The 26,425-nt window shown below is 32.5% G+C and overlaps 2 protein-coding genes across 2 annotated transcripts in view; one reads left to right on the top strand and one right to left on the bottom strand.

Moving 5' to 3' along the window:
* The window catches only part of LOC139482228 (uncharacterized), a 44,844-nt gene extending 34,929 nt beyond the window's left edge, over positions 1-9,915 (top strand). The window contains exon 15 of the mRNA XM_071265961.1: positions 8,903-9,915. Within this exon, the coding sequence (XP_071122062.1) occupies positions 8,903-9,803 (901 nt within the window). The 3' untranslated portion in view covers positions 9,804-9,915. The remainder of the gene's footprint in view (positions 1-8,902) is intronic.
* Positions 1-26,425, bottom strand: part of LOC139482234 (uncharacterized) — a 398,699-nt gene that overhangs the window by 358,933 nt on the left and 13,341 nt on the right. The gene's annotated exons all lie outside the window — the stretch shown is intronic.

Raw genomic sequence — 26,425 nt, forward strand, 5'->3', positions numbered from 1 at the left:
TAATATTTCCGGTCATCATAACGTGTTGGTAACGGCTGCCCTATTGACGTCTCACAAGTACTACGTTGTCATATAATAATGTTGCTTATATCGTACTGTTTAGTGCTTTAACCAGCTGGTTGTTTATTTCCTTACTCCATACTACCTACTACATACTACTCAGCCCTCCGACGGGGACCTATCGAAATACTATATACTATACGTTATAATATTAGAGAAATTTAGGTTTTTGACATACTGAAACGTAACACACTTTAACATTCCAAAAAAATGGTCACTGTTAGCACCCGTTGACCATTTAGCTTGTAAGTTAAACAAAAATCGTATATTTTGACGTACGTTATACACCTTAACTTGGTCGATGTAAAATTTTGGTTGTCTCCCTTTCTTTGTTTAGTTCAAATCTATCTAAAGTAGCGTATTCCAGGAGCGAGAGCACTTGTCTTATATCTGAACATACGAAACGGCATTTTTTTTGCAGGGGACACATGTATATTTTGAATGATATACAGTTAACAATGTTTTCTATTTCCGTACACAAAGAGTTTCTTTTCAACCAATTTGTGAATAAGGCGTGCCGCGTTCAAAGAGTATACGAGAAAATGAGTTTTTTTTTTAAATATTTATTCTAAAAGGGATAAAGTTGATCAAAGATAAAGGACCTTGTACAAGTTCAGTAATTTAATTAGGTAAATATATACATGCAGATTGTAATGTTTTCTTATATTAAGGCATATCTTAAAATACCCGGATAATTTGGGGTTTATTTCATTTAATTGCCATTACCATGAGTAAAGGTTCTTGTTAATATTTGAAGGAATACCAAACAATTTTTGTTGTCTTAATGATAACTCAGCTCATCTTTTTTTTTAATTGAACGATCTGTGTCTTGTGTGTGCCATTATCTTTCAAGAAAAGCAGTTTGAAAACTTTTACCTGGAAAATTCATTATGGCAAGTGAAAACAAAAACATATCGCGATGTGATCAATTTTCAATGTTTTGAATCCCGTTTAGGATGCAGATTCAAGAGTGTCAACAGGGGGTAATGAACGGGCGGACCGACGGACAGGCAGATGGATTGAAGGTAACATTTTGTTACGATTACCCTTCGAATTATCGCATGGGAAAGGTAATTACTCTGAAAAAAAGAATGCTGTCGCGGAAAGAGAAAATTAAGGTCGGCGTTTCGACAACAAAAAATCCAAGGCGACATGTAAGTTATCCAAGACGAGATATGGTATCAAATGACGCAGAATTGATTGTTTTTCTATATTGGCTAGAGTTATAAGGGGATTGAGTTATAAACAAACATGTTTAACCCCGCTTTATTTTTGCGCCTGTCCCAAGTCATGATCCTTTGGCTTTTGTTAGTTTTGCATGATTTATAATTTTAGTTTTTTTGTGTATAATTCGGAGTTTAGTATGACGTCCATTATCACTGAACTAGTATATATATTTGTTTAGGGGCCAGCTGAAGGACGCCTCGGGGTTTCCAGCTGCATTGAAGACCCATTGGTGGCCTTCGACTGAACCATGCCGAGTAAGGTTTTCGGAAATATCAATCTTTATATTTTTTTCCTGTTTCATTGCCCTAAATGTTGGAGCCAAATTAGGCATTAACGGCAATCAAAGCTGAATTAGGCAGCATATTTGATTTGTTTAAAATTTATATTGCTTTATTTCGGTTAGCTATTAGACTATATCCGTTTCGTAATAGTTCAGACTACAACAAACTTGAATGTATAGCAAATCCGTGGTTCTAAAGGGGTAGATTAGTAGTAGGGCGGAGACAGACATTTCAAAAAGAAGGGTTCTAGAATAAAAGAAAAAAGCAATTTTTTGTCTCCTTTTCATGATATTCACGTATTTTTTTTTTTAATTTTCCGGGAAAAAAGGTAGGATTCAATCACAGATCCCCACCCCTAGTACATCCACTGAGTAAATTATTTATAACTTTTTATCTGTAGTACATGGTAAGCTTGCATGGTCTACAGGCAAACTAATTAGCCTTACCAACGATATTTGACATTCTTGTGATCAGCTGAAATTGATTCGCAGAATTTCATAAGTGAGGACCCTGACCTTTGACATTTTTAGTTGGTTTTAAGCTACTTTTCTTTTCTGAGTCATATTGTTTTTGATTTTTTTTATAAATAATATAGCACTATTAAGACTTGATTTTGTTTAATTGTTAAATAATCAATGTAATCAATATGTAATCACTTGTACATGTTGTATGAAATTGAACTTTATTGAACTGCTCAAATTATTGGGCGTCATAATTGACAATAAAAAACTTTGTATTGTATTGTATTGTATTGTTTTATTGTTCAGTCTTTCGCTTTTCGTCGATGTATCTAACAATTATTGTTTTTCAAGTCATCTCATGATGAGACAAACGTTAAAGTTATTAAACTTATTCATTCTAAATTAAACTTGATGCACAAAAATGTTTTTGTAGTGACGACGTGAAACTCGCCACTTGTTACCAATAATCAGACTGCAACGGCAAAATCAAACTGAAAAGTCTTAAACATGTTAAATGACTGAGAAGTAAGAAAATGTTTAGATTTTTTTCAGTTTTTACAGTCAAATTTTCAGACCCCAGTCCTTGCTGTAATGTATATCAGTCGAGTCTGTTTAAGTCTCACTCACTTACATGAATTAAAAGGACTCGCCCTTTCTTAATTCCCCGCGAGGACTGTAAAAATGGTCTGAAAAGGTTTTTAAATATTGACACTTTTATCTTGTAAGATCGAACAAAAAAATTGTATGGCCTTATTCTGCAACCTTACTATGATCGTCAAGTGTTCTTCATCAAGATCATTGATAAATTCAGCCCTTCTCTTTGAAAGCCCAACACATAACTCAACTATACATGTGAGTTAACCTATACACTTGTCAACCTGTCGACCTATGCATTTATCGACTTTTCAGCGTGTCGACCTGTCAACCTGTTTAATCTTTACACTTATCAACCTGTCGACCTATTCATATATCGATTTTTCGACCTGTCGACCTGTTAACCTTTACACTTGTCAGTCAACCTGTCGACATATGCATTTATCGAGGGGGTTGAGGAGATTTTGATGAAGAAATTTTGTTTTGAAAATTATCTAATGCGCAGAAATATCTGCATTTCAAATTCACAGCCCCCTCCCCTTGAAAATCCAATGGTCTGTGTCTGATACATGAATTTTATTTTAGAATTAAAACAATAATATTATAACTATCCGACTAAAATTGAAATGCTGAAGCCGGCGAAGGGAGACAACCACAATTTTTATTATGTCTTATAAATGGTCCGTATAATCGTAAGCCAAAGTTACTTGCGTTAACGTATGTAAGTTTCGTTTGAAACGTAAAACTCTCTACTATACATTATACATACGGTTGTGTATTACACATGTCGTATAAATAATTATGAATACTTAGTCCGACTTCTTATACGCTTAATCTAAAGAAGATTCATTACAATAAATAATATTTTTGAATGCTTTACTTTACAAAATAAATAGTTACGGCATTTCGCATTATGCCCAACGTTGCATGTTACATAATTGACTATACAGTATAATGTCATTATACAATTACTACACACAATATAGCTTAAGCGTGGAGTATATATTCATGTCTATACTTTGCATATATTGCTTGATGTACTTATGGAGATACAAACAACATTGTAATATTGTAAGCAACTTACATAATATACTAATCGCTTATTTACTATAGGCGGAATTATACACACGTTCTAAACTATCATTTCAAATGTAGATAGTACATTATTTAACTTGATTCATTGACAATATTACCATTTCGGAAATGATAAAATGTAAATAAATATCATATATTTGCGTTGTTTCATAAGACTGAAAATTATAGCAAGAATAAATATTAACAATAAGAAAACATTGAATCCTATCTCAGAAATCCAGTGAGTGCATCCACGCCACATTGCAAACTAATTTTTAAATTTACAATACCACACCTGTACTCGTTAAGATGTTTCATAATAATGACTACTCAGCTCATCAAGTATAGGTTTCATGTGATACTCAACCCGTTCGACGAGTTTACAGGTGAAAGCCCAATTAAAAATGACACTACTTAATTAATTAGATGTAAAATGTGGACATGTTTTAAGCACTGAAGTTTACAGAATATACACTTTATAAATTAAAATAAATAAAACAACCAAAATAACCTTAAATATAGAGTCATCCTTTGATACCGATGTTGTATCGTTAATAGGTATAGAAAGATGTGGTGTGAGTGTCAATGAGACAACTCTACATCCAAATTACAATTTTATAAAAGTAACAGTATAGCGTTTGTGAACGTGAATTCTTAATATTCAACTTTTGAAAGATAGTATCTAATTAATTTGTTTACTTGCATTTTAGTTTATAAGTATTACACATGTGACATGATGGATCCAATAATTGTGATTGTAATTAATTTCTTTTAAGATATATCATGAAGTCTACAGCAAATTAACTGACAGACAAAACTTATATTCTGTTTCAAATTAGGATTTATGTCAACAAAATACATCACAACCGTGACCTCAAGTTCAACTTTCAAACAATCAGTATTTACGTAACGGAAAATCAAAAAACTATTTGATTTAACTTGTAAATGCCTTATTTCATCTTTATTTCTCGTCAATATCATGCTTAGTTTCTACGCGCTTCATATAGGTTATTTATAAGTAAGCGCCATTAAGCCCAAAAAAAAAAGATCATTGAAATCTTTTTTTTTTAAACATAAAGGAAACCAAAATAACAGATTAAGCATCTAGAAAATATTTTATGAGTTTAAGATTTAACTTGTTATTACTTTATTTGATCTTCATTCCTCATCATTATAAGGCTTACGCGCTTGGTATAGAATATTCATCAGGTAACTCTTTTTAAAACCAACAAAATATAAACAACAAAAAACCAATCCAAACTTTTATAAAACAGAAAAGGAAACCAGTAAAACAAGAAAAAGAGTAGTGCGTAATATTTAAGCATTTAGAAAACACAGAAAAAGTGTATTAGGTAGATTCAGCTTACAATACAATTATATAGCATATATACAGGACTAATGAACTGTTCTATCTGTTGTGCCAAGATGAATTTTAATGACGATAAAACATTATATAAAATACATTTGTTATGATGGTATGATACTAAACCCCTAGCGGGAAGGATTGTGCCTCATATTGATATGATGAACACATAATCTTTCAATCAGTTTAATTGAAGTCTGGAGCTGGCATGTCAGTTAACTGCTAGTAGTCTGTTGTTATTTATGTATTATTGTCATTTTGTTTATTTTCTTTGCTTACATCTTCTGACATCAGACTCGGACTTCTCTTGAACTGAATTCTAAGGTGCGTATTGTTATGCGTTTACCTTTCTACATTGGCTAGAGGTATAGGGGGAGGGTTGAGATCTCATAAACATGTTTAACCCCGCCGCATTTTTGCGCCTGTCCTTAGTCAGGAGCCTCTGGCCTTTGTTAGTCTTGTATTATTTTTAATTTTAGTTTCTTGTGTACAATTTGGAGTTTAGTATGGCGTTCATTATCACTGAACTAGTATATATATTTCTTATGGGGTTAGCTGAAGGACGCCTCCGGGTGCGGGAGTTTCTCGCTGCATTGAAGACTTGTTGGTGACTTTGTGCTGTTTTCTGTTCCATGTATTGTCGGGTTGTTGTCTCTTTGACACATTACTCATTTCCATTCTCAATTTTATTATGGAGTTGAATAATAAAAAAAGAATTGACAAAAATACCGATCTCCAAAGATCATTATAATATCTAAGTCAATTTTACTTTTGTTTTGTCACCATGGGAACCGGGTGCATACCTGGTATCAACTGAATAACATGCATTGCTTTGCACTGTCTCAAAGAATCTATCAACGAATATAGACATCGGACTTATTGATGAAAAGGGTGCTAGCAAATCCATTAGCTTAGAAAATATTAAAGAACTATATGTAACGCCCTCAGATAAAGTAAGTGAACCTTCGATTATTTTTGCTAATTTACTTCACTGATTGCGATGCTGATGACGTTAAAAAATAAAAAATAAACGCCTCAAACGCACAAAATTAATAACATTTATTTTCATTTGCGAGCATTGGTATCAGAAATTTGCTGGCAAATGAAAATAAATATTATTAATTTTGTGCGTTTGAGGCGTTTTTTTTAAATCAGTTTAAATGAAGTATGGAGCTGGCATATCAGTTAACTGCTAGTAGTCTGTCATTTTTATAAATTTCCTGTTTATCAAACTTTCAATTTTTCCAAAAAAACTAAGAAATTTCTTATCCCAGTCATAGATTACCTAAGCCGTATTTGGCACATTTTTTGGAATTTTGGATCCTCAATGCTCTTCAATTTTGTAATTGTTTGGCTTTATACATATTTTGATATGAGCTTCACTGATGAGTCTTATGTAGACAAAACGCGCGTCTGGTGTACTAAATTATAATCCTGGTACCTTTAATAACTATATACTGTGAAAGTACTATTATTCGTGGGGTACCAATTTTCGTGGATTTCGTGGTTGATGAAAACCACGAATTTAAGTATCCAACGAAATGCTTTTTTCACTCTTGATTCATTATGTAAATTCTAAAACCACGAATTCAAAAATCCACGAACCAGTAAATTTCTCACAAACCACGAAAATTGGTACCCACGAAAATAAGTACCATCACAGTAGTTAACTTGTTTCGAAAAATCATGGATTGAAACTTGTGTTCAACAACAGATGTTATTTTGGATTCACGTAATGCAAGTTTATGGCAAGGGTTTGCTTAGAATGCTTAAATGTGAACGTTTTGTCTTACTTTAGGAAACGACGTCAATCTGTTTCCTGTTCTACCATGTCCTCATATTCAGCTGTGATTATGTCAACTGTGTATCATTCTGATGTGTGCTTCAAGATTTCTCCATCAGATAAAATATTCGATTTGTAATAATCAATGATTGGACTTTCAATATTAACGTACAGCTCCCAAAGTTCGTGAGGACGTTTTTGACAGCACGAATAGACTTGATCCTGGGTCGAATCTTTCTTTAGGCCTTGTCACAAAACCAATCTTGTAAACAACTGACAAAAATTATTACACCACCTTAGTTTTTCCAAAATGTATGTATATTATTGTGTATTGCTCAAAGTGTATATGTGTTAGTCAATTTTTTTCCTGACAAGACCACTGGAGAAAATATATAAAAAGTACGAAAACAGTCATGATTTCAATTAAATAAAATTGTATGTCAAACGTTGTTATTGGTAGAAAAAGGGCATTTTCTAACTTTGAATATTCTTGATAGAAAAGTTCAAAAGCACAATTGATTTTGTTTGGAACGTGACAACATATGTCAACGGTAACAACTAACATGATACTATTCAAGACTCTTCCCACTTATCACCGATGCTATCCGTCTCCTCATTTCATTGATGAAGCGTTTTGGAAGCGATATTCTTAACTAGCGGTACTATCTCGCGTACAGAACGACAAATTATACTACAGATATGCTCAATAAGATTAATATTCATATTTAGACTTGTTGCAGTGATGGTTTGTTTGGTGTAGTAGTCGATCACTAGACAGACACGATGAAGTCTGCGGTTATCATATCACTCATAAATTTGAGTCTTGTCTGCAGTAGATGGTTATAAAATGATCCATATGGCTGTGTTCAGGATGCATGTATCTCTTAATCTGGTTACCAGCAAGATACCTTCTACCGTTATGTTATTACAATTGAAGTCATAACATGTATTTGAAGTTTTACCAAAAAAAAAATGCTCTCATCAATGTTCTTGTTAAATGACTTAATATTCTAGCAACAACGGAAATGGTACCATGCCAAACGAGTAACCAGTTAGTAAGCAATAGTTATTTACCTCGTGTTCATAATCTATTTCGCAGCGTTATAAAAGACATTGCACGTTAGTACATTTATTGCATTTTCAACAAATCACTCTTTGAAAATCTGTTTCGTCTCACTATTCTTTATAAAGCAGATCTAATCTTTTCGATCAATTTCTTTCAGTGTTTCCAAGTTTTGATTAGTAATAAACAGCACTTATCAAACCACTTATCTCTTATATTTTCTGATTTGAGGCTTGCGATGGACTGATTTAATTTCGTTATTCAAATAAAAACAAAAAAAAAACAAACGTGGTGACAATAAGGAGAATTCTCCTTAAGATGTACATGCTAATTAATAATATTACGGTAGACTTATCTTAAATGAGCCAAACGTATATGACATTAAAAATGTAACATCATCCGTATATTCTTTTAAATGAAAATGCTTGGCATGGTCACTTTTCCTTTTGTGCAGATTTATGTATTCTTGTCTTTCATTTTTACTAATGGGTTTTGTCTATATGCCCTTTTGTAAAATTGAAAAAGGAAACGGGGAATGTGTCAAAGCGACAACAACCCGACCATAGAGCAAAAAAAAACCAATGTGTTTCTTTCTTTTATAGTGTTTGGATAATAACACAATGTTGACTGCTGTAATTATGTATGTTTGTTTTGATCACACGTCGTTGTCAATATAATGGCATTACTACTTACTGTTATACAATTGAGACCGGGACTGTTTATCCACCATTGGCTGCACGCAAAAATGCATGTACCAGATCAAGAATATGACAGTTGATATACATTCGTTGTCTGTGTTTGAGCTATCGATTTTGCCATTTTAATTACGGACTTTCCGTTTGAATTTTCCTTTATTGTTAAGCGGATAGAGATGTTATTGCTATCATTTTTTTTACCTTTATGCAGTACCGCATTTATCTTTTATGACTGTAGAAAATCATTAATTTTATCTCATGAAGCTCTTGTGACTACATAAATATTTTTTATATTTTTTAGATGCACTTACTGTCATACTAAGGAGGCTAATCAGATTTCATGTTTCGACAAGGACTGTAATATATTCGTCTGCGATAATTGTTTAATAGAACATCGAATGGAAAACAAAAATCATAATTATCTCTATCAATTAAAAATTTTACGCGAATATAAACTAGCAAATTCATGGAAAATATCCACTTATTCCGGGATAATTGATTTGAAATTCGTGGCTGCTGACATGGTGGCGATATTGCAACATGACAAATTGTGTACTTATAACTTGACAGGAGGATTGATTAATTCGTTCACCATTACACCTGATCCAGATAAGATCAGTCGGATAGCTTGTATAAATGATTGCAAGATAGCAGTTACAGTACCTAGTAATAACCTGATTAAAATTTTTACTATTATAACTTCCACCACAATAACGGATGTAGGTACTCCCGAAGGAACAAATATGACTGGGGGAATCACATGTAGAACGGATATGTTATACGTGGCCTTCAATGATGCAATACGATTAATTGATTTATCAGGACAAATACTGAGAGTGGTGAACATACCAAGTGTTAATATACTTCATTCTGTGAACAACGACAAGATGTTATGTGTATACTCCAAAAGCGACTCAGAACAAACTGTGTCATGTATTGACTTTACTAGTGACAGTCTGTATGACTTTGAACGTTTCCCGTTCCATCCTGAAGATGTTACTACTGATGACATTGGTAATATGATTTTTATTGAAGATGGTGTGATTTGGCAGGCTGATAGTGACGGAAAGAACATCAAAATTATGATATCAGATACAAGATACAAACCGTTTAAAAGGTTAATCTATAAAAAAGATTCAAAAAATTTGTTGACATATAAACACGGTGATTTTTGTGTTAAAGTATACAGAAAACTAGAATAGATGACATGCCACTGATACAATGTACAAAGTGGGTTTATAGGATAATGTGTTGACTAGATATATCAAATAATCTTGCTCATAAAAAGTTAATAATAATAAAAATAAAGATATAGTCTTTGTTTTTTAAATTCATATATCAGAAATACCAAAACATCTGAAACATAAACTTTAGATTTTCTAAATGAGAAATGATTTGAAATTATTTTGTCTTAGCTCATTGATACTTAATGGTATACGCATTTATGATCATCACAATGGATCGTCCAACAATGTAAATCAGTACTGACGCAGAGAGTAAATATAAAAAACTTCGTAAATTCAAAATGTTGCAAGGTACTATATAATATTTCTAGACTATTGATGAGGGTCCAGGTTAGTTCTCAATACTTTTGTACGGAAATACTTTATAGCAACCATTGCGTAAAATCCCTGTTGATATTAGGAAAATATTTAGAAACTAATGGTCTCATCTCCTTAGGCAAAGTTGACCTGACTGTATGTAACTTTTAAATGTTTGGGTTTGAGCGCTTCTGGTGAAGGTATATCAAAAAGAGCGCGTCCTATACATGCAAACAGTAATGTTATTTGCATTAACATGTATATTAACAAATAGTATTTCATAATTTTGTTTTGGAAAACCTTACCGGTTAAACATTTGTAAAATTATTTCACACAAGAGGTTTAACAAATCTTTCAAAGCAATAACAAGAAATATTAAGTACAAACATAAGACTAATTGAACCGTGACTAATTCAAATGGTTGATATTATTATAATCCCAACAGGTGTATTATGTATTACAACAGATGAAGGTTACAATGGAATCCTGACGGTCTGAGCAACAAAAACAACAACGGAAACAACAAATGAGTGAACAAACAAAACTTATAGGTGGTTGCAAATGTAAAGTCCTATATATTTTGAAAAAGGAAAAAAAAATATTCCTTAAAACAAATCGAGAAAACTCATTGTCAAAAAGAAATCTTTCGAAAAGAGAAAACTTAAAAACAAACGTGTACTGGAAGGTAATACAAACTATGATTATTCCTTCCATTTATGGCTCATAATATCAAAATTGTTGATAATATCAATGTTTTCCTCATACGGAAGGGGTATTTTTTGCATGAAAAGCAGATACACTGTTAAGACATAAATGAATGATTGTTTGAAGGGCAAAAGCTAAATTTGATTTCATTTAATTCGAAAAAATCAAATATAACATGCATAAAGAGACTGCTGAAAAACTAAGACAGAGTGCCAATAATCCGATTCAAGGTGTTGTCTACAGAAGTTTATCTTAAATATTTGATTATTTAATCATTTCTCCTACAAGCTGACACATATTACACGAGGATTTCTAAGCTTGATATTAGCATTTAAATTATTTTTGTAATACAAGGTGTCCAGCATATGTCCAAATTTTTTTACAACTCGGAACAAGTTCAGTACCCTTCAGTCATATCATTTACGTTTAATGCAGAAAATTTTGCAGTCGGTTCTCACTTGTACTTAATTCTAGCAACAGTATACAAACCCGTGAATGTTCTACCATTTACAATAGTATATTTATAACTTACAGACAAATGGAAATAAGTTGGTTGATTTTTGTTTCATAAGAAGCTGGCCAAATGAAAGCGAGGAAAGCCACCAAAGGAATATTTAAAACTCGAGAGAATATCTGCAGTGGCGAAAAACCAAAAACAAACCAGTCCACAAAACACTATATAGATAACAAAAGACATAAATACCCCTACAAAACTGGGAAACTATAAGGTTCTCTGTAAGTGTGAGCAAATCCTGCTATACTAGTCTCACCTATTTTAATAGTCATGATTAATGGCAATTCGGTGATAAGTTATTTTTACAGTTACGTTGAAGTGAGTTGATAATAGACAAATTATCTTGTTTTGTGAAAACCACTGTGATATAAACATACACAAATATCTAAAACTGACAATATCAAACGTTTTTTTTTTTTATTTATACCATATTTGTTTTGATCGCATCGTTTACTATTGGCATCAACTGTGGTGTTCCCCTTGCCGACCTTGCTTATATTCATATCAGGTAAACTTTATACATAAGCCTATAACATGTTTCATAAAGAAAAGATTTTGTTTAAACTGCACAGTCGTTATAATAACAATTTTTTGTTCTCTTAATGATTCAATGTTTGTGACTTTTTAAAACGCATCTACCATATGATAATAAATGAAAGATATCATCAATACATTTAAGTCAGCCTTAATAATTGACTACCGTTATACCTTGAAAAGAACAACAATTTCTCGTTGAACATTTTCCATCTCTGTGTAGCAATATTCCAATAACGCATGCATATTGCGTAACTATCTCACAGGTAAAATTATACTTGTAGTATTTGTTGCTACTATTTTTGATGAGATTATGTGCACAAGTAGGAGGTTTCATAAGCTATAATATTGGTGTAACTCAAAATTCTTTAGAAACGGTCTACACAAAGTCATGTATAGGACAGTTGTTCTCCATTTACTTCCCTGGTAGAGTTACTTTAACTTTGTCCGATTATAAGGACTTATTTCTTTGAATGTTTGACGAGAACGCCATACATAATTTGATCAGCCTGTATTTTCTATGTCACAGAAGACGACGAAATGGCCTTATGTTCAAAATCACAGCTGTCAGGATTCTCATGTAAGAAAAATCGGGAAAAAGTCTTATTAAGCAGATCATCTTCACGAAAAAGACGACGAGATTTGGTTGAACATTATGTCGTTTGGCCTTTTTTCTGGGTACACGATATCTGATAAAGAGACAAAAGTGGTAATTACTTTTTAGTAAAACTAAAAATGTCACATGGCTAGCTGGTTACTCCTTCGGAACTCCAAATATCAGACCTAGTTTTGATCTGGTTCGTTTTGCTCACTTTAAAATATTCTATGAGTGGTAGACTGTTGCTGGTCTTTCCGTCATTATTTTTTTTTTCGCTATGTATGCCACAAATTGACCAAACTCCGTTAATGAACAATGATGAACGAATATAAGGATTAAATGTTGAAGTATGTTTCTAAAATTTTTACACAACAAACTCCGCACGCACCTTCTAATGGCTACATTGCTTTTTGAATCTCTGGACATGCATTTCCTATCTTTATAGATGATTGCTGATAACATGAAAGCTATTGAACAAATAGTTTCAAGTTGTAAAGAACAAGGAGGTGATCCCTTAAAAAAATGCGGACACTTAAATGAGTTTGTTGACCGTTATAAAATATCTGTTTCTCAAAGACGACGGATATGTTTAACCAAATCTCGCCGTCTTTACCGTAAAGATGACCTTTTCCCGATCATCCCTATTTTTAAAAGTTTTTGTGTTGGTCATCTCTTTATTTTCCTGTGTTTTCTCTTTTGATCCTGATTTGCTAACAAAGAATTCAACGTTGTCAGTTTATGACTTTCAAGGTCCCTTTAATCCTGGTTCCTTTGATAAATATTTACACCACTTGGTCGATGCCACTGCTTGTGGACGTTTCGTCCAGAGGGAATCACAACCACAGTTGTCAGAACCTTGGTGTTGACATGATTATGAATTATTTGGTCATTTTTGTAAATTTCCTGTTTACAAAGCTTTGAATTTTTAGAGAAAAAAAATAGGGATTTTCTTACCCCAGGGCATGCATAGATTACCATAGCCTTTTTTTGGCAACACTAAGCGTGTCAAAAAAAGTCAGGTTTGTGGGCGTATTATGGCGGTTGTCTAACGTATATGGAATGCAGTTACGAAGGTAAAAGTCCGCTGATAGTATTTGAGACGCGTCCTGGTCGTATCTGGGACGTTTAATTGTGGGTTATTTGTCACACACATACGTTGTAGTTAAAGTCGAACGATCTTGAAGTATAAACAACGTGCCTTAACGTGTCGCAAGCTTATTTGTAGCGTTTGCAAAGAGCTTGTCGCGTATGTATTACGGGCGTGTAGCGTACAGGTATACGCTTGACAAATGCTTGAGCTAGATGCAAATTTAAATGCTGCAAGAACATTTCCGGGAGTTATAGCGTTCACCAAGCGTATACCTTTGAATTAGGACGTACTTCAAACTTATGCAACGCGCGTTTAATTATTGCTTAGCGTTACTCTGGCGTTCAACTAACGTATACGGACTTTGTCAATTTTCTCTGTAAGTCTTGTGCACGCCGGTCTATATGCCAATGTTTGACTCCGGCATTATGTAGACGAAACGCACGTCTGTCGTATTAAATCAATATTCTGATACCTTTGATAAATCTTTTACTATTAAGGACTGTCCTTCAAACATTATTTCTTAATCGAGCAGATATATTACGTATGTTGTGTTTTACCTAATGCGACTAGATATTATTGATATGATCAGTTCCTTTATTTAGATATGAAAACATTACTTAGTTGTTTCATTTATTTTATGTATAGTTTCCTATTTTGACTTTTGTGCAAATGTATAATAACATTTCGTTTCTTTATGACATTGCTGTGTAACATTTTCTATGAAGTGCTACAAATGATATAAAAGGTAATTATAATGATAAACGATGATCAACTTTAATACCTTGAATAATTGTGTTTCTGTGGTTTATTATACAGTATTGTTTAAGTTAAACTTTACATGAAAGGCTATTTTTTTTTTGGCAGTCTTTAGACTAATGACTACGAAAATACATACATGATATATATATCTTCAGAAATGAGAAACAGAAACTTCTTCTTATTTAACTCGATAAAAAAAATCATCGTGTTGATTTATATCGGCATCCTTCATAAACCGGTTTACGAAAATTTGTGATTTTTTAAATACTAAGACTACTTCCAGCATAGATAACCTAAGCTGTATTTGGCAAAACTATTAGGAATTTTGGTCCTCAATGCTCTTCAACTTCGTACTTTATTTGGCATTTTTAACGTTTTTGGATTCGAGCGTCACTGATGAGTCTTTTTTTATCCCTGGCATAGATTACCTTAGCCGTATTTGGCACAACTTTTTGGAATTTTGGATCCTCAATGCTCTTCAACTTTGTATTTGTTTGGTTTTATTACTTTTTTTATATGAGCGTCATTGATGAGTCTTATGTAGACGAAACGCGCGTCTGGCGTAATAAATTATAATCCTGGTAACTTTGATAACTAATTAGACGAAACGCGCGTCTGGCGTATTTACAAAATTTAGTCCTGGTATCTATGATGAGTTTATTTATCTGTTTGTGGACCTATCACACTATTTTGAATAGCAACACAAGCACATCCCGGGCTATGCTCATTCTCTTTGGATTATAACTTTTCCACTTTTAATCCATTTACTTTTTATTGTCTGATGTGTCCATTTTTGATAATTTTGTCAAAAAAAATTAATTGATATGGGGAAATCCTTATTTCTTAAAAGAAATTCCTCAATAGATTTTTTTTCATCTTTCATATGAATCAAATCAAAGCTAAAAAGACAAATATCCAGTTGAAAAATAAATAACACTACTTTTGAACGTCTGATATCTATATAATAATAAAAGAGGAACGAAAGATACCAAAGGGACAGTCAAACTCATAAATCTAAAACAAACTGACAACGCCATGGCTAAAAATAAAAAAGACAAACAGAAAAACAATAGTACACACGACACAACATAGAAAACTAAAGAATAAACAACACGAACCCCACCAAAAACTAGGGGTGATCTCAGGTGCTCCGGAAGGGTAAGCAGATCCTGCTCCACATGTGGCACCCGTCGTGTTGCTTAAGTGATTACAAATCCGGTAAATAGTCTAATTCGGTAGGTCATATTCATGAAAGGGAAGGGGATTGTAGTTACGACGTAAGGAACATATCCGATATCAACTTTTGATATATTTATCCGATATCAACTTTTGATATATTTATGGTAAGGTCTTAACACATTCTTTTTTAGTTCACTTTTGAATATTTCCAAAACTTGAGCTTCAAGCAAACTTAATTACTCCTTTATGTTATGTAAAACTTTAATTTGGTACGATTATCCCACTGTTTACTATAACATCCTACGTAATATCGGACATCAAAAGTTCTAATTGTCTCACACTATACACGAGCCCAGTAGTCAGCGCTTTTGTGTTGACATGAACTATCAGTGATTTTGTCTTATTATGAATTAACTGTTTACAAAACTTTACATTTTTGAAAATACTTAGGCTTTTCTATCTCAGGAACTTTTGTTGATCAATGCTCTATAATTTTGTACTTTGTTTGGCCTTTTCAGCGTTATTTTGATTTCTGATGAGTCTATTGTAGACGCAAAAACTAAATTTTCAATTCTTTGTAGTTATGATGAGTTTATTTATGTAAATAGTAAAAGATAAACATTGCAATAATTGTTTGTGTTTCAACTAATATTAGAATAATAAAACAAAGTACGAAAAAGGATATGATGTTTTCATTCATCATGTTACTTATCTACACACATTATCTCAAGAACATTCAAAAGTCTTATGTTGGAGGAAAATAATTAATACATGTAGTACATTTATCGAAAAATAGGGTTAACAATTCTCAAACCTTAATGAAAGGAGTATCAAAACTATGAGGCCCGACTTCATCGCAAAAAATTGTTTTAGAGTGTTAAACATGTTAAATGAAGATCTTTTACACAACCATTATTTGATATTGAATAACTAGTATGTATTTGTTTGAAGTTAAAAAGTATTTTAAAGAATGTACAGGGTAATTGAACTTTGCAGAACAATTCATTTTACAACGTCCGTTAGGTTTGAGACTACGTTGCACTTTGATTTTATATTATCTTGCGTTATCTGTCTTTTTTTGTACCATTAAAGTGCCGTTGGCGAAAAATATTGATATAAGCCTTCAGTCAGATCAAACATTGCACGTTTCACAGAAAATATTATTTAGTAATTCAAAGGATCAGGTTACCATGAACATGATAAAAGCGTTATAAAAACCTGGATAATTTAGTAATTCATGTTTACCTAGAATCCTTGTCAATGAAAAATCCAAATAAAATTCTGTACATACCTCATTAAGTATATATAGTAGGTATATTCTATGTTTTTAACAAAACTTTAAAAGAAACAAGGAATAACAAAACAGCACTGTTGAAAATTGTTGTTTATGTATGTAAGTTTTTTAACGAATGGTTTTGTTAAACTGATGTAGTATGTTGTACTGCGTTCACTGTTTTTTTTGTTTATTAAATGAATTATCTGAATTATCTGACAGCCAGATTGTTACCTGAAACAGGGATACACAAAGCTAAGCAATTCCAAAACAGACGGGAAGGAGTACTTTTGAATTAATGAAGATAATCGTTTTAAAAATCTAATGATGGTAGCCACCAACCTATAGAGCTAAAACGAAGGAAAAATTAGCACACAGAATTTGTACTGAAACGGTCATTTCACAAAAAGCCAGAAAACAGGCAACGAGGGGGTAAACTTTGGTTGACAACCGAATATACACTAAAAGGGTTGAGATATCGGAATTGCTCACTCAAATGCTACAAAATAGAGGTGTTTTATTTGACTAGTGAAGATTGTGAAAAAAAACTACTTCAAAATGAATTTTGCGTCAGTTTTTCATATACTTTTTTATCAGAGTGGCACCAGATTTAATTGGTTTGTTTTAAATTCCAATACTTTTTTCCCATCTTTGGAAATGCATTGAATTATTATTCCAATCATTGTTTTTATTGATTACGTTTTTTCATCAAAATAGACAAATGTGTCTAAACAAATCTGGAATAAATCTATATTATACTATTTAAGAAATAAGTCAAGGCAACCGTAGATCCCTCCTTCCCCCACCATATGAGATAGTAATACTATATTATTCTATAATAACAAACTCACATTTGTTTACTAAACCTATTCTTTTAATTTAATATTATTGTATTCTGATGCGTACAAGAATCTTAAAAATGCCTACTGTTTACATTTGATACCGAAAACATACATATGACGTCACCTTGTGAAGTTGCCAAAGACGATATACATGTACTAGTATTTATTGTAATTACTGCATTTTAAACCAACTGCTAATTATTCACTCAAAAATACACAAGAATGATAGTGCATCTGTCTATGAACTGTTGTATAAGTTATGATATTTCAATGCTTTTTTTGTGACTTTTTGTAATTCAAAAACGTCAATGTCTTCCAGTATTTCGTTTCAATTTCCTGACCAGTTTGTATTTTTCTTACGTTAACATATACTTACAGAAATATTCGATTCTGATAATTTAGATATCGATACCAAGTAGAGAATATGTTATTCAGGTTATTATAAATATCTTAACACAGTCTTGTACAAACGCATTTGTCATGATTGTCATTGAAACTTTAATATGATAAATTTGTGTCTGTGATCGGTAAAATAAGACCACATTCTCCGCATAGTGTTGGCCCTATAACTAAAGTCACAAGTTTTTGGAGAAAGGTTATATTTGATATCCAAGTCGTTCACTCCAGGAATATACCAATGTGACCAATTACCATTAGACCATAGAATTTGGTAACCTATAATTCATCCACTTTCAATCACCTGGTCAGCCAAAGCATTTAGTCCTGCAACCTATCGACAGTCTCCCCTTGCTGATCGCTCTACTTCCGTACATACTGACTATAAATAGAAAATATTGGCGAATGTAAAAAGAAGATACATATTTGATCGGTTCGTGGAAATAAAGGCACTGTCTTGTAAAGAAACTCGTTTTCTGCCATTTATTGTACAAAATCAAATCATTTTCTATTTCACATAAAGAATATTAAACAAGTTTGATAGAACTCTTCAATCACATGATATTATTTGAATATGAAACAAAAAACAGTTTAAATACAATTTTGTCCTACCTGTGTATCAATGTCGTACGTAACCAGTTGAGCGTTTGCCAACATGGTCAATGTAGATATGATTATAAGGATCTTCATTGTGTGGTGTAAGTCATGTCGACAATCTGAAATAAGACCAATGATGTTAACTTTACAAAAAACTAAGCCAATGTTGTGTTTTTAACAAGAAAATCAAAAGACATAAAAATCTGTTCTTATTATATGATCTTCGGTAATGTCACCAATCAATTAATTGTATAAAATGAAAACATTGTCAGAGATCTTTTAATAGGAAATTTCTATTGTATCTTAATATGAAAAATAATGTGTTCATTGCTTCTTGACAACCGTATAATAATAAATCACTGTGATTGTAATTTAGAATTTATAGTTGTTCACAAAGGTTTCAGGTTGTTTGCGGTTTTGCTGTCTTTTATTTTGAGAGAAGGATCAAATAATAAATGAGAATAGACATGCACCGATCAGAGAACATGTATTTTACAAAAAAACATACTACATGTATCAATTAAAAGGGTCATGTTGACCTTGAATGTTAATTTGGCCGGCACAATCCGGCAAAAATGTTATTTTACGAAGCTATACAGGACATTGCATTTTCAGACGATAAATACAATATTAAGTATGTTTCCTTGTATCTCTTGTATACAACCCATAATGATTGATTTATTATTCATGTTAACTGTTTTGCCTTTGAAATTTCTATAAACGTATGCCATATAAAGCCTAGAAAAATTAAACGCGAAAAAAAATAAAAAATTATCGAAATTAATTCCATGCATTAAAATTCTCTTATGTCATTTTAATGGAACATGTGCATAACTGTATGTTATCAAGACAAACTTATTCGTCGAATGAATTGTGAAAATCAGCACGAAATAGGCAATGGTTTTGCAATTTCTCTGCCGTATGCTTTGATATGTTGTAAATTCTGGTTGAATTATGTATGATCCCTCACTCAGGATGATAAACTCGAGGATTAACCACGGATAAGGATTAGCCACAATCCGATGGATGCGTTAACGAATCACGTCATTAGATTAATTACGTCATAAATGTGTCGTGCACGTTTTGCGTACTTTTTCATAGTATAAACAAGTGTACAAAACGTTCTTCAAAACAGGAAATACGAACGGTCATAAATTCAGATTGCTTTCTTCATTTTTCGCATCAGTCTAAAAGGAGAGAAATATACATGATTTAAGCATACAATGTAACATTTGAAAAAAAAAGAATATATAAATACTGACAAAGTCACATGTATGACGTCGACGGTGACGCTTTGCTCCAAAAACGCATTCTCATCTTACACGGTCGCCCCTTGGGTCCGTTCGTACCATATTTTGAATTCACTTAATACCGGTTGGATTAAATGATGTCTTGGAGATTTATTTTTATGCCCCACCTACGATAGTAGAGGGGCATTATGTTTTCTGGTCTGTGGCTCCGTTCGTTCGTCTGTGGTTCCATTCGTCCGTCTGTGCGTCCGTTCGTTCAGGTTAAAGTTTCTGGTCAAGGTAGTTTTTGATGAAACTGAAGTCCAATCAACTTGAAACTTAGTACACTTGTTGCTTATGATATCATCTTTCTAATTTTAAAGCCAAATTAGACTTTTGACTTCAATTTCACGTCCACTGAACATAGAAAATGAAAGTGGAAGTTTCAGGTTAAAGTTTTTGGTCAAGGTAGTTTTTGATGAAATTGAAGTCCAATCAACTTGAAACTTAGTACATATGTTCCCTATAGTATAATCTTTCTAATTTTAATGCCAAATTAGATTATTACCCAATTTCACGGTCCATGGAACATGCAAAAGGATAGTGCGAGTGGGGCATCCGTGTACTTTGGACATATTCTTGTTGAAAATGTTTTGCCAATGACGCAATGATTAACTGTAAACAAATGATAGCGATGTAAACAACTGCATGTCATCGTACAGCTTTCAAAACTAACAGGTTAAACCCATATGGTAAAACATGAAAATAATATAATCTTTTTATTAAATAATAATTCATACACAATTCTTAAATTGACTTCCTCTTTCATCTCAGACTGTTTGAACCTGCGTACAGGAGAACAAACTCTATAAAATTGTAAATATGTCTAATTCATAATCATTGTTTATAATTATAATATTACATATTTATATAGTCATTATTTGCAATACTTATTATGTTTGACCAACTATGTAATTGATATACCATGAGCCTTAACCATTTATTGTTGTTGAGTTTGTGCTAATAAAATATTTGTATTTGTATTTAAAGGCATCGGGGCGGGTTCATTTTCAAGCCATTCGTTTGTCGTTTTATAACAGTTTGTTTCTGTCATAAATCTCTTTATTTCCAAGTATTTTTAGGAGTTTATTCCCGATTATGCGATATATTTTTACACTGCAAAAAATTTTGATAATTATAGTTAAATATTTTTTTATTTCCCCCTAAACAAATTGGAACATGCCAATTTTCTAACAGGCTTAATACTTGACAGGCACACCTAACATTTTCATTTAAAGATTTGTTTACCAGTCTATGGAAGGTGCGATACGATAAAATCTTTTCTGATATCAATGAGCGATATTGTCTTATATCAACGAGTTGCATTGTGGGAAATCTCAGACGAATGTTTACATTTTTATGAAGGAACGAAGATTTCTCGGTATAAAGTAATGATTCTTTTCTTAAAACAGGCTGACATCTAACAAGACATACGTCTGCTGTATAATTTCTATGAATTATTTTAAGTTATACCAAGCAAGGTGTATTTAAACGAGAAAATTGAATTGTTGAATAAATGAGACATAAATGCACGATTTATCATTTGTAGATGTACAAATTCAATGAATGTCATGTAGCAAATTATGTAGAATGCAATTGAGATGAATTCAATTGTTGGATAAGCCAAAATCGCCTATAAGTCAAAGATACTGCTATATTTTAAAATAGCAATGCGATGTTTGTATTATATTATAGCGATATTTTTTTAATATCAAAAATTTATGAATGCGATTCTTTTCTAATATAACTGCTATAGTTTTCTAATATAAAGTTAATACGATGACACATCACAATGTAGTCAAAAGAACCGCAAACATAATTCACAAACTTAATTCATGACCGGCTTAATGTTTGAGGATCAATATCACTAAAATTTCGTATCTGTAACAAAATTAACGCTTACACGATCTTATCATTTTAAAAATGTTGCTTGACCCTATTGATATTTGAAAGTGTTAACAACCTGTTCAGTCTATTGTTTTCAATCACATGGTTTAACCGACTAACTGATTGAAGTGATGATGCAATGGTGGAATTTAAATGCGGTTGTAAATAGACTACCAACCTATTAGATTCTAATATAGGTCCAGTGGCCGATCAATGCTCTTTATAGCTTGTTGTTCGGTGTGAGCCAAGGCTCCGTGTTAAAGGCCGTTTACTTTTTAAATTGTTACTTGGATGGAGAGTTGTCTCATTGGCACTCACACCACATCTTCCTATATCTATTTGAATTGGGACATATGGTTGGACCCCACTGCCTTATCCTAGGTTTGGAACCCCTTTTGAAAACGGCTGGATCTGCCTTTGAGGTCACACTGCTATAGCCTATCCACATGGGTAATATCGAAACAGGCAAAAACTAGATATGTCAAAGCGACACGAATTGTCCCGTCTTAAAATGTTGAAAAATCTGCAATTTCAATAACAAATGTGGACACAAACATGATGGTAGTCTCACATGTCAAAAATCAGCTCAAAATCTAAAGGTGTATAGAAAAAGAGTCAGTATAACTGTGATTTTCAACAATTTTCGAAGTTGTTAACCCTTAATTTTGGCCAAAATAAGCGGAGCAAAGCAATTTTAAATTTCATCTGCAAATCATCATAGTTAGCTCACATACAAAAAAAAATCAGTCCAATATCTGATTTGCATTTGGAAAAAAGTCTGTATAACTGAGATTTTCAACAATTTATCAAAGTCCATAGCCCGTAATTTCAGCAAAAATTAGCCAAGCAGAACAAAACTTAAACTTGATCTGTAACTCAACATGGTCAACTCACATAACAAAAGTCAGCCCAATATATGAAGGCGTTTAAAAAAAAAACTCCGTATAATGGTTTGTTACGGAATGACGGAATTTCGAAATTACGGAATTTCAGAATGACGGAATTTCAGAATGACGGAATTTCGAAATTACGGAATTTCTAACAAGGATAAAGCTATATGGCACCGACAACTTCGTTGTGGACCATACATATCATTACTTAAAAAAACATTCTTTCAAACAGTCCAATCCAATACAGCTCCAAATAACAATAAATATTCAAATGGTAAAATAAATATTCCAAACAAATTAAAATGTACAAATGCTGATGTTTCGAACTTTGAAGATACCAACTGAGTAGCCTCAGACTATAAATTGAACAACTTCAGATACAACGAAAATCAAAAATCTTGTCAAACAGAAAATAAAATTGAGAATGGAATGTATTTATTATTAACATAGAAAAAATATTGAGAAGGAAAACAGTTCCTTTTTAATATCAAAGACTTTCACCGTTGGTAAATCGATATCACTATGAACATAATCAGCTCGCCGCCTGGACGCTCTTTTACATCGCGATGACCGTGAGGGCATTCCGTTGCTTTGTTAACCAACAGTCTTATTTGTATACAAAAAGGAGATTCAAAAAAGCACAGGCCAAATTTTGTCGAATCAATCTGAACGAGTACAGTATGATTCATCTTTGTCAAAAGTTAGTTTCATTGTTTTCAATAAAGAAAGTCTTCCATGCATGCGTTACGAGCATATCTGATATATATTATTTGGGTGCGTTCATTAGAAATTTGCTAAATGTTATATATATGTGAACAAATTTTGAAAATGGTGGATTGAACCTGGTTATATTGCGCTAAACCTGTCACGTGTATGACAGTATCATCAAATTCTGTCATATTTACAACGATGCATGAACAAAACAGACATAAGAGGTAAAATTGTCAAAATTTTGAGAAAGCAGTCAAATATTAATATTAATAATTACTATTATAGATATTACAAAAACACCGCTATGATATTTTAAAAGTATCGCATTGATATTTTAAAAGTACCGCATTGTTTATTTATGTATATAAGAAAAACACAGCACTTCAAATTTTTCACGGACATAAACTTTAGCTTCTAACTAACTTCTGAATGTATATTTAGACTCAATTGTTGTTTATATTTGAACAATAAGTTTTAAAGTTAGTATTTTCATAATTTTTCGTTGCCGAAAACAACATTTTCCGCATGGAATGTCTGCATATTTACAATTGATATTAGACAATATCGCTCATTGATATAAGAAAAGTTTTTATCGATACGCTTCTTCCATAGACTGTTTACCTTATCAAAAAATTAGCATGACAATCTTCTGATAAATTTTCTCGTATCACAATTCCATGAGTTTCTGAACACTAGACTAAGTCCTATAATCTAAGACTTCGGGGCCAATGTTTTCTATTTTTATGATTTTTCTATTACTTATTTTGCTAATTGTTATTTTGCTGATTTTCAATTTTCTCTTGTAATAATAATAATTTGCTGTTTTCCGCCTTTTCATGGAGATGAAAATTGATCAATCGGGGCCGATCCAGCCATTTTAAAAGGGTGTTCCCAATCCAGGACAAAAAGGGGGGTGCTCCAACTATATTTTCCATTCAAAAGTATGATCGTCCAAAAAGGGGGGTTCCAACCCCCCGGAACCCTCCCCCTGGATCCACCACTGTGAAAAGTAATCTGGACTGGCCTAGTATTCCGACCTACAAAATGTATGATATAATTCCTCAATTCTGCATGATTTGCGGAGGAACGCAAAATTTTGGTTTCACCATGTGGAGATTTTTCTAGGAACACCGGCAGCGTGTCGGGCAGTCACAAACACTATACTATAGACTTTATATATAAAAAAATCCACTACTACTAGGTTCAGGAAAAGTTTGGATGGTAATTTTAAAACTCCGCCCAGTACACAGGAACGCTATATATATATTAGCCGGTGATGTTAGCAAACTTTAACTTCTATCTTAATTTTTGACATGCTTTTTTAAAAGGTAAGCTAATAAGGAAAGTTCTTCATTAAAAAAAATATAGTGGAGTGATGTCATTGCGGCAAAAAATGTGAATGACAATTTTGTTTGTGAACACTGATTTGATCTTACCGTGGCAAAAAGAAATGTATAACTAATCATCGATCTATGCGTGATGAAAGAAGATGATGTTTTTTATTTATAATATTGAATTTTAAATTTGAACTTTGGTGGATAGTTGTTTCATTGGCAATCATACCACATCTGCTTTTTTTCATATCGTATGGTTATTAAACATAGAAATATGACATATCTGACAGATAATCCCTTGCTTAGACAGAGTGTTCATACAGCTGGATCGCCGCGATATAGCCTTGTTGTGCCAATGCGGCGTAAAGCAACCAACAATCAATCAATCATACAGCTGGATGTATACATACGAAGACTCGTAGGGTCAAAAGGGGGAATTTTGCCTATACATGATCATACATTCACCAAGCATAATCATGATAATTGTCCATTCATTTTCTTATGGCAGTCCATATATCTAGCTCCTCTTATTTTGCATAACTTTCATAATTGATACTTTTCTGTATGTTGAGTTCTCATCCGTATTATGCTTGAAATAGTTGCCAGTGACCATTCAGTATGCACAAATTAAAATTTCATTATGTGCAATATATAAAAAAAAGTAAATTTTGGGACTTTTATTTGTTTGACTATGTGGTATATGGGTTTTTGGTAATTGTAGGGGGACATAATTGTTATCTTCTATGTAAATTGGTCTCTGGTGAAGAGTTGCCTCATTAACAATGATACCCCATCTTCCTATTTTTATACACCACACCAGGAAGTTGCACAGGGTATAATGTTTTTGACCCGTCCGTCCGTCCGTCAGTCAGTCTTGTTTCTTGTCATCATAACTCCTCTCAAACCGCCCAACAGAATTTCATGAAACCTTTTTAGATTTTTATAATTATTTTTTACCATTTTTTTTTCTTAGTTATTTTATTTCTCCAGTGACAATGTGGGGACTGACTGCCAAAGCGGGGCCGGCTTCAGTTATTCGAAATATAATCAACCAATGAGCCCACACCATATGTCGGACTCTCTAACAATCATCCCATCAACCAAATATTTTGAAACTTATTTAGAATTCAAGAAACAGACAAATCCATAAAAACGAAGTTAAGTTCCGATAAACCCTGCAAGACAGACATTTTTATTTTTCGTTCATTATTTGGACATAACATCACCCATTAGTTTTCTCATTTAAATTGTTTTAAATAGTTCATTTGTCATTTCAAGGCCTTTAAAACCAACTATGCAGAATAGGTTTTACTCATTGTTGAAGTCGTAATGGTGACCTACATGTATAGTTATTTCTGTGTTATTTGGTCTCTTGTGTCTCATTTACAATCATATCACATCCTCTTATTTGATATTTTAATTTGTTATAATACATTTAATAATCATTTCATACACCAAATATACATGAAGATGACCTTTTATTTACACAATATAGCACATTGAAAGAGGACTTACTGTTGACCAATGAACCATAAAAATGATTATGTGGTCAATGACAATTGACAGAATTGTAAATTATTGCACACAAATAGTTTATCTACCACATGTACCTTTTAGTATTTATAATTTTTGAGTATATGTCCAAATCTACCACATGTACCTTTTAGTATTTATAATTTTTGAGT

Source organism: Mytilus edulis, chromosome 7 (genome assembly GCF_963676685.1).
Source record: "Mytilus edulis chromosome 7, xbMytEdul2.2, whole genome shotgun sequence".
Taxonomy (NCBI): domain Eukaryota; kingdom Metazoa; phylum Mollusca; class Bivalvia; order Mytilida; family Mytilidae; genus Mytilus; species Mytilus edulis.